We start from the raw sequence: 9,038 nt of genomic DNA on the forward strand, positions 1-9,038 counted from the left end.
GCCACCAATTAGTTGATGACACCTCAACCCGTTATACCAAGCTTACCCTTAAGAAAAAAATACAACCACAATAAATCATCTCAAATATAAGCCAAAATTTTTTTAAAAATTAATTAATTTTTTGTAAAAAAAATAAATAAATAAAAATTGAAGGAGTGACTGCTCCAACACTTGGGGTGGCTGGTCGGCCACCCCTAGGCCATGGGGTGGCTCTTCGGCCACCCTATCCAGGTCATGGGATGGCTGTAGCCACCCCCCACAGCGCCACCCCCAGATTCGTGGGGGTTGGCGCGTGGCCACCCATCTTGATTCAATGTGGTTGTGTTTTTTTCTTTAGGTGTGTGAGATGGTAAATGGTGTGTGTACCACCTACATTGAAGTTATTCTCAACTCTAAGAAGTAATGAGATAGATATCATCCATTCCACCATATGTCTTTTATTTGACATATTTTAAAAATGAAATAGTAACATTTTAATTTTTAGAAAGCAAAAAACATAGTAACATTTTAGATTTTAAAAAACTCCCCACCGATAGAAAGGATAACCCTAACCCCAGCTCTCTCACAGAAATTAAAAATTCCACCTCTTCACCAGCATTTTTTTTTTAATTTTCTTTCTGCCTTCTTCTGGGCACCTCTTCACCAGCATTTACCGTTCTCTGTCTTACTTTTACACTGCGAAATTCCCGCCACTTTCAGATTCTCCATGGACTTCGAAGTAGAAGCAGAGTCAGAAGCAGACTTCCCCAAAACCCGAAGCACAAGGTCCCATTTCTCTCTTTTTTCTCTCACCCTTCTTTATGCAATCCGCTATGAGCTTTCGCGGAAGTTTTGAAGTTTTTTTTTTATTTTTTATTTCTTGGTTGCTCTCAAAATTCCCGAAAAGAAATGGGAAATTTTGAGTTTTGAATGTTTGGAAGCAGCAAGTTGCTTGCTTTGTTTTCGAGCGATCTTTAAGATCTGTCATGCGGTATTAGAACTGTGGTGTGCATCTATGTTCAGTAATTTGTAAATTTGTAATACAGCTTCTGGAGGTTATTAGCTTACTGAGAAAATGCCTAAAAAAGAAAAGGTATTTTAGTTTTAATTTTATTTTTGTTGGGGGAGGGCGGGTTGGGTGGGGAAATTAAATTATGCATTGTTTGTTTAGTCTTCTAGAAGTACTTTTGTTGCTTTTGAATTTAGAATTTTCTGTGGTTTGTACATTCAGACAATGTTCAGTAATGTACTGGTGTATGATCTTTAGCATGCCTTTTTTATTGAAAGGGGTGCAATAGATTTCTACGGATAGTTGAAAAGGGTAAGGGTTAACGGAAGCAAGAGTATGATTAGTTAAGAATTGGTGGTTTTCATAATCTTTATCTATGTTCAGGAACATAGAAATGAGCTATTCTTGGAATCATTCTTATTAGCCCTACATTTCATTTGCGGTTTGTTTTGGTTGTTGCTGCTGCTTCTTGAAGCCCTGGCACTTGTCCTTTAATGCTCTATTTTTTAGGTGCACCAAGATAGAACAGTGTTTGTGAAATCAGAATTTTTGCAACTTGGTAGAGAATCTCATTAAATCACTACATATTATTGCTATTATATGAAACAATAAAAGTAAACGAAATTGCAATGTCTTGCACTAATGTTAGTATACGTTGGTGAATTTAAGTTAGCGAGGTTTGATTTCCAAACGTTCTCCTATCTAGGAATATAGGATTCAATAATTCTCTCAGATATAAAACAAAACTGCGATTGTGGGGATTATAAATATCAGGAGTGTTGATTTGATTTCAAATTTTCATCCACTTGCTAGTTTGATGATGACTGATTTTAGATTCCACATTTTGCGAATGTGTGCAAGTATGCTTGAGGGATTTTCTCCTTTGAGCTAGTCAATTCTTAGTTGAACCAATCATAAAACAGGCTGTTTCACCATCACCAGGCAAAGAAATAGATATCTAATGGTTTTACCAGTAGGCCAACTTGACATCATGTACTATTACTCTGAAATCATATATGTACATGTTCTTGGAAACAAAATTAACGCAAAAACATAAAATCTATAAATGCTACAACTGTAAATCGAATTTTCATAATCATTTTACATACGCTTTTACCATTAAACCAAAAGTACATATATTATTCATTTTATCACTTTGACTATGTGAATATAACAACTAATTCTTGTTTATAAGCTAATATTTTTAAATGTTTATGATGTCAAGGTCTGACTCTGGTAGAATGCCCAGTTGGAGCTCTGAACCTTTAACCTCTTACTTTTCTAGTTCTCTCAATGCTCCGATTATTAAAACCATGCTTTTCCCCTCGCATTGGCATACTTCCTTATGTACAGCATTAGAATGAATCACATACTATTTATAGTCTTTCGTCTTCTCATGTTATTGAACCCCATTCTTTTAATAGTGTAGCAAATTTGAACTCATAGGAATAATAATAACACATCTTGATGAGCCGTAAAATTTGATGTATCCAAGTGAATGTTATTGCTCTGAGGTTATTTCTATGTGTTGCACATGCGACATATTGTGCTGGTTCCAAATTCTTGAAAGATTTTTTACACAATTTTTTTTTTGTCTGCAGGCACAAATGTTCTGCATGCTACAAGCAGTATAAGAAAAAGGAGCATCTTGTTGAGCACATGAAGGTCTCATACCACTCGGTTCATGAGCCTAGATGCGGGGTGTGCCAAAAGCACTGCAGATCTTTTGAATCACTTAGAGAGCATCTTACTGGTGAATTATTATTTCATATACGTTCTGATTCAGAGTATTGTGTATTTGTTCTGATTTATCTCTTAATTTGCTTGTCTCATGGTTTCTTTTTTAAATTTCACATAACGTTTAGGTCCATTGCCAAATGCAATTTGTTCAAAGATTTTCTCTGAACAAGGTTGTGATCTTTGCTTGAAAGTTCTTGATAGCCCTAGTTCTGTCTGTGAGCATAAGAAAAGGTGTTGCCTATCTGCACCTGCTCCAATGGTAAGTTTATTAGTAAGAAATTCAGCACACAATACAAAAACTAGAAGCTTTATCATTTTCTGGTACTTGTAAATGTTATTGTCCTTTGATCAATCAAAAGAAGTCATAGCAGCAATTGTATCCAGACATGCTAACTTGGTCTTATAAATTTTGTGTTGAACTGTTCAAGGGAACAGTGAAAATGGTGTATTCAGACCCAACTGTTGTAAACCAAAATGGCGGAGGTCCTGAAGCAGTTGCTATAGATTGTGAAATGGTTGGTGGTGGAAGTGATGGATCACTGGACCTTTGTGCTAGGGTTTGCCTAATTGATGAAGATGAGAATGTCATTTTTCACACTTATGTGCTCCCTCAACTTCCCATCACAAATTACAGGTAAATGTAAGCTCTATATTGTCTTTGATTTCTTGAGAAATATCAAGAATGTGTTTGCTGATCATTTTAATATTAATATTTTTAGATTTGAAATAACTGGGTTAACAGAAGAGCATCTAAGAGATGCATTGCCACTTAAATTAGTTGAAGAAAAAATTTTGCAAATTTTGTACAATGGAGAGTCCATTGGGAGGGCAAGGTTGGATGGTGGAAGGGCCAGGCTTCTTGTGGGGCATTCACTGGAGCATGATTTGGATTGCTTGATAATGACTTATCCCAATCATCTGCTGAGGTTTTAGAAACTCTTTCTTTATTCCTGAGTTACTTTATGAATCAAGCATATTTTAAAATTTCAACTTGAGAAATATACATGATGCATGTGCAATTTATAATCTAATCAATATATAATGAAAATGCAAGCCTCGAGCCAACAGGGCCTGTGGTTTCATTTTGCTTGTAATGGTCAAAACGCTATCATTTTGCTTATATTTCTTTTTCTTAAAATTCATTTATAAAAAATTTTTAAAAAAAATGAGGAATTTAAAGTACTAATCACACATCATTGTTTAAACAATAAAATATAAATTGTAAAATATAAATTTTTATTTTTTATTTTTAGCTAAGAGTATGAAATGGTCCTTTTTTTTAAAAAAAAGAAAATTTCCAAGCACATCTTAAACGTGTATTTGGATCTTAGACGGATAAAGCATATACATAGTATTCTTGTACCTCCTTAAATATTATCCATAGTTTCCAGGTTGCCAAAAGTATGTGAGAAGTTTGCGTTATTACTTTTTCTTGGCATTTATCATTTGGCCTAAAGGCTCCACGTCTTTTTGTTCAGGTCAGCAAAAATTAAGCATTGGCCTTGATCATTGCAATTTTTTTGGCAGAAACTAAGGGTGCGTTTGGAAAAGTTCTAGAAAACTGGTGGTTTTCAAACGTGAAAACTCTTCTCAAAACTGATTCACCAAACAGATTTTCAGATCTGGCCCCACCACTTGCACATTTTCTCAAACTACAAAATTCTTCTCAAAACCCCAACATTTTTAAAGAAATAAAACACCAAACATCATTATTTTAAAAAAATAATAAGTTCATTTTAAAAAAAAGTGGTGTGATGGCCAGTAAGTCTGTTCTTTCTATAATTTTTTTTAATTAAAATATTTTCCAATTTTTAAGTTTTACAAAACTCTTTCCAAAATTTTACCAAATCAATTCTCAATTTTGTTCAAATCTGGGCCCCATCAAATCAATTCACAACTTTTACACTTTTCAAAATCCAAATTTATTTTTCAAAATTTTACCAAACGGATAAGTGTTTCAATAGCATATCTTCAATTTAGGCATAAAAGCTTTGCCTCAAGATAAAAATTGCTGAATCAAGCTTTTGAGTTTTGGGGTTGGTCAAGTTGAACTCATTTATACCTTTTACTTTGACATGACAATTTTTTAATCAAGAGTGAATTTTCTTGTGCAGAAATCCCCCTCGCCTTTGTGCTTGACAGTTTACCTTACTTTTTAATGCAGGGATACAGCAAAATACCGTCCATTGATGAAAACAAATCTGGTTAGCCACTCACTCAAGTACCTCACCCGCACATATCTAGGGCAAGTTCTTCTTCTAAGTTGTTAATGATCTTGACGTTTCCTTGGATTTTCTGAACGTTTTTATCATAAGAATCTTGGTCATAACACTTTGTACTTCTCCAATTAGAATTGTGCTCGTAATGCTTTCTTGTTCTCTTAAAACATGCATGATTATATCAAATTTAATTTCATGAAAATTTTTACACAACTCCTTGCTTTCATTAGTTATATAATGGAAACCATAAATTTGACTCATTTGCCTAAATGGAACATTCAATATCACTCTCTTAATGCTTATGATGTTTTAGGGAATTGTTTCACTTTGTCTGTTCTAAACATTCTTTTCCTGTTCAAAGTTGAAAGAATGGAAACATCTTATGATTACAAACATAAGGGACCTCAAGAAAGGACAAAGATAGACTCTCTCTCTCTCTCTCTAAGGTATATGTGTTGTGGTACACATCAAATTTGAACTTGTTTAGCTCATAGTTCTTGCAATCTTCAGCAAGCATACCTGACTTGGTTGTGAATGATCATGATTTTGTCTGCAGAATTTAATTAAAAAAAAAATAGTTTGCTCTTATCCTGTTCATTTATTCCAATTGTTGTAGGGACCTCTTTGATGCACTATACATAGAAGTCATACTATTATTTACTTGTAAAATTAGCACTGACTCTTTAAATGCCTAATTAATATTTAGGCTCACTAGTTTTTGCTTTTGCAGGTACGATATCCAGACAGGCTTTCATGATCCATATGAAGATTGTGTGTCTGTAATGCGACTATACAAGAGAATGCGTGCCCTTGATCATCAGAAAGGTGGTATTGAGATATCAACTGCTGCTTACCGTTCCCAAAACATTACATGCAACTTTGATTCTTTCAGACCCAAAGAACTTGAGCAGATGACCCCTGATGAGCTTTATGAGATTTCAAGACCAAACAATAGGTGTTGGTGTCTGGACTCAAGCCAAGCAATGCAGCCTTAGCAGTTGATTTCTTTCTTCATTGCCAGACTTATTAATCTTCAAGGAGCGTGGTAAGGTTATGATTTTTTGTTTACCTTTTATTGGGGTTGGAGAGGGAATATAATTTAATTTAATTTTTTTTTTTAATTTATTTTATTTATTATTATTATTATTTTTTAACTTGGGATGGGGGCATTTTGGAAAAAAAAAAGTCAGAATGGTCGAATTGCAACAATTTGGAAGTTTGGGGGGTCTAGTGTTACTTTTTAAACATTGGAGGTCAAAGTACAAATAGGTGGATAGTTCGGGGGGTAAAATGTATTTTCCCAACAAAAAAAAAAATTGTAGTTTTATCAAATTTTCTTTGATATTGTTGATACTTTCCTCTTGAAAAGTGATGAAAAATATGCAGTCAAAGTTTACATCATTACAATAGGATGACTTCAACATTTTGGCCTCTTGGTGGGCTACATGTCATGGGGCATGGTGGGGGATGAGAGAGAGGGAGTCTCTTTTTCCTTAGTGGAGCAATTTAGTTACTCAGTCCGATTCACCATTTGAGATTTATTTGGCTGCTGAAATGAAGGGAACTTCTAGTTACCAAGTTTCTCTTATAAATTGATATGTGCCTGCACACTCTCTCTGCTGAAATGCTCCCTAAGCAGGATTAAATTCGGAGATCTGCAAAATCAGGGGGGAAAGATATCCAAGATGTACTTAATTATTCTTTCAAATTTTTCTGTTATTAAAATTGTGCAATCTGCTTGGCCTCTGTGCTGCAATGCTTCTTCTGATTCAACAATTAAGAGTTGAGGGGAAAAGGGTTTCTTTGTACTTGAAAGGAAGAAAGCCAACCCCCCTTCCCCCTTCACGTTCTGCTTAAAAAAATCAAAAGGGGGAAGGGGGTTGTCAGCTACCCCCACAAATCATGCCAGGGGGCTGTCAGTGTGCTTACTCACATTACAAATGTGCATTTGATTATTTAAATGTTATGTACCATATAGTGTTTCAAATTAAATTCGTTGAAGGGTATGCCAACGTTAGCTTTGTTTATAACATGCCCTTTTGATGAAACAGTCTGCTGTATTTTGGTTGCTTTTATCTGCATGTAACCTTATAAATTAGCTTAAGCCTTGACAGTGATGCAAATCATGAGTGTTGTATGCATTGGGTCATGCTTATCAAATGTCATCCTTGCTGTAAAATGTGTTCTATTTTGTACACTTACTGTGCGACCTACTGTGACTTCAACTATGCCGTTATATGGTCTGCAAATGAGTGAAATATTTTGTACACTTAATATTCCATTCATATTTGGTGACATATATTAATCATTCTTGTAATAATGTTTCATCTATCATGCACGGGTCCGGGGTTTGCCCAACAGGGGTGTGTACGCCAAGTGGAGGCCCTTGGAGGGGTTCCCATCTTATTAAAAAAAAAAAAAAAAAATCATCTATTCTGCATGACCAGTTGGCGTAACATAAATCATATTCACTATATGCTTTATTTACTGAGCCTGTAATATTCTGAGCATTTAACCAAAAACCATAGTTTAGTGGGAAATAGTGCTGGCTGAGTCAGGCAGAGTGTCAAGGTTGCATTATGTGCGTTCATAATCTAACATGTTGCAAAAGTTTTGGTCGAACATATTCTGCCAAATATCCTTGTTTATATATATTGTTTCATCAACCTTGGATGACATGGACCATTTTTGCTGTGACATGGACTGCATTGCCGTCATATGGTTTCATATGTGAGTTATCATTTGAGTTGTTCGCCACATAGATGTTGTGCTGCTGAGTCAGGCAGATTGTCATTACTACATATGTCGTGAATCGATTCTGACTTGTTGCAAACGGTCCAAACGGCACTATTTGATTTATAGTATACTGAGTAAAGGGTAGATGGGTCAGACACAAGATAGCCGATGGGTTGCTAATCACATTCTGATACTCGTGTCTAACTAAGAATTTACTTACTTGCAGGAGGATTATCTTCGTAGCTTCAACTGGGCTGATGAATTAGAAGGGCCTCAACTCCTCCCAGATATTGCTACAAAGGGGACACAGCCGAAGCACCAGAAACCTACTATGAAAATTAGTGGACCATAATCACAACGCACAACAACCAAATGTCTCTTTTTGCTCTGTTCTCAAAGCACCCAAAGAGTGTACAAAGTTTAAATTCTAGAAACAGAACTTCGAGCTAAATATTGTTAAACCATTAACAATATAATAACATTGTCCGACACTTATTTGTTGGTTTTGAGAAAATTTGAGAGAACATCCTCACGAAGATGTATTTAGTTGATATGACTATTGGTTTTGGGTTACTGGTTTCTTTCTGCTTGAGTTCTCCCTTGTTTGATTGTTTGGGTGCTGAGAAAATTGAAGAAAGGTGACAGAATAGAATTTGAGTATGCTGTTTTCTATGTTTCCTAAGTTTTCATAAAAGAGAAGTTTCCCTCCACCAAGCAAATATGGGGGAAATCATTGGGGGAAGGGTATACTGACTTAAGAAAGGGATCTTTAGGGGGTGTGGGCCTGTTGGGAGGGATATTTAATTAAGAACAAGGCAGCTAAGTTGTGAATGTAGTTATGTGACATGTTGATGTTGTTGCGCAATTACGCTCCGTTTGTTTCAATGTAAAATGATTTAAAAAAAATATTTTCTGTATTTTCAGGTGAGTTTGTTTTAATTACATCTTAACACGTGATCACAAAAACACGTATCTGACCACGTTACGTTTTAGATTCCTGCATCTGACCACGTCTCTGTTAAACATACTGTTGAAGAAGTCCCTAAAGTTTCTGTTACTGCTGAAGTCTTCTAGTCTTACTACATCTCTAGTCTTCTAGTTTTACTACATCTCTTTCTTTATCTTTAAGTCATCTGTTTGCATTCTACTTCTCTTGTTCTCTTGTTATTAATTTCAAATTAGTATTAAGTCTTATGTTAAGGATTATGTTATTAGTTTTTGAATTCACATCAACTTATGTTATCAAAGTTGGTGATAGATTATATTTGTATTTTCTGTTCTATTTAATCTTTATGAGAAAGCAGCACAAATCATTCCGCAAAATCACGTTCTCTAAGAACTCTTTTATGGTATCA

The 9,038-nt window shown here is 35.0% G+C and overlaps 1 protein-coding gene across 3 annotated transcripts; it reads left to right on the forward strand.

The window, feature by feature from the left end:
* Positions 1-495: 495 nt before the first annotated feature.
* LOC132172712 (RNA exonuclease 4-like) lies at positions 496-8,256 on the forward strand. 3 transcript variants are annotated; one of them, XM_059584266.1, is made up of 8 exons: positions 496-765; positions 2,590-2,741; positions 2,854-2,987; positions 3,157-3,362; positions 3,448-3,654; positions 4,893-4,973; positions 5,678-5,992; positions 7,910-8,256. In XM_059584266.1, the coding sequence occupies exons 1-7, from the start codon at positions 707-709 to the stop codon at positions 5,940-5,942; spliced, it is 1,104 nt and encodes a 367-aa protein (XP_059440249.1). In that variant the 5' UTR covers positions 496-706; the 3' UTR covers positions 5,943-5,992; positions 7,910-8,256. The 3 variants fall into 3 exon arrangements, with proteins under 3 accessions (XP_059440249.1, XP_059440250.1, XP_059440251.1); XM_059584267.1 differs by lacking the exon at positions 7,910-8,256 and adding an exon at positions 5,309-5,393 and having other exon boundaries at positions 4,893-4,932; positions 5,678-5,767; XM_059584268.1 differs by lacking the exon at positions 7,910-8,256 and having other exon boundaries at positions 4,893-4,932; positions 5,678-5,790.
* Positions 8,257-9,038: the final 782 nt, after the last annotated feature.

Source organism: Corylus avellana, chromosome ca2 (genome assembly GCF_901000735.1).
Source record: "Corylus avellana chromosome ca2, CavTom2PMs-1.0".
Lineage (NCBI taxonomy): Eukaryota > Viridiplantae > Streptophyta > Magnoliopsida > Fagales > Betulaceae > Corylus > Corylus avellana.

Bases quoted from the DNA above. Each gene is read 5' to 3' on its own strand.
- LOC132172712 (XM_059584266.1), top strand. From the start codon at position 707: ATGGACTTCGAAGTAGAAGCAGAGTCAGAAGCAGACTTCCCCAAAACC. The intron at 2,742-2,853 runs GTGAATTATTAT...CATAACGTTTAG, and splicing joins ACTTAGAGAGCATCTTACTG to GTCCATTGCCAAATGCAATT. The intron at 3,363-3,447 runs GTAAATGTAAGC...TAATATTTTTAG, and splicing joins CTTCCCATCACAAATTACAG to ATTTGAAATAACTGGGTTAA.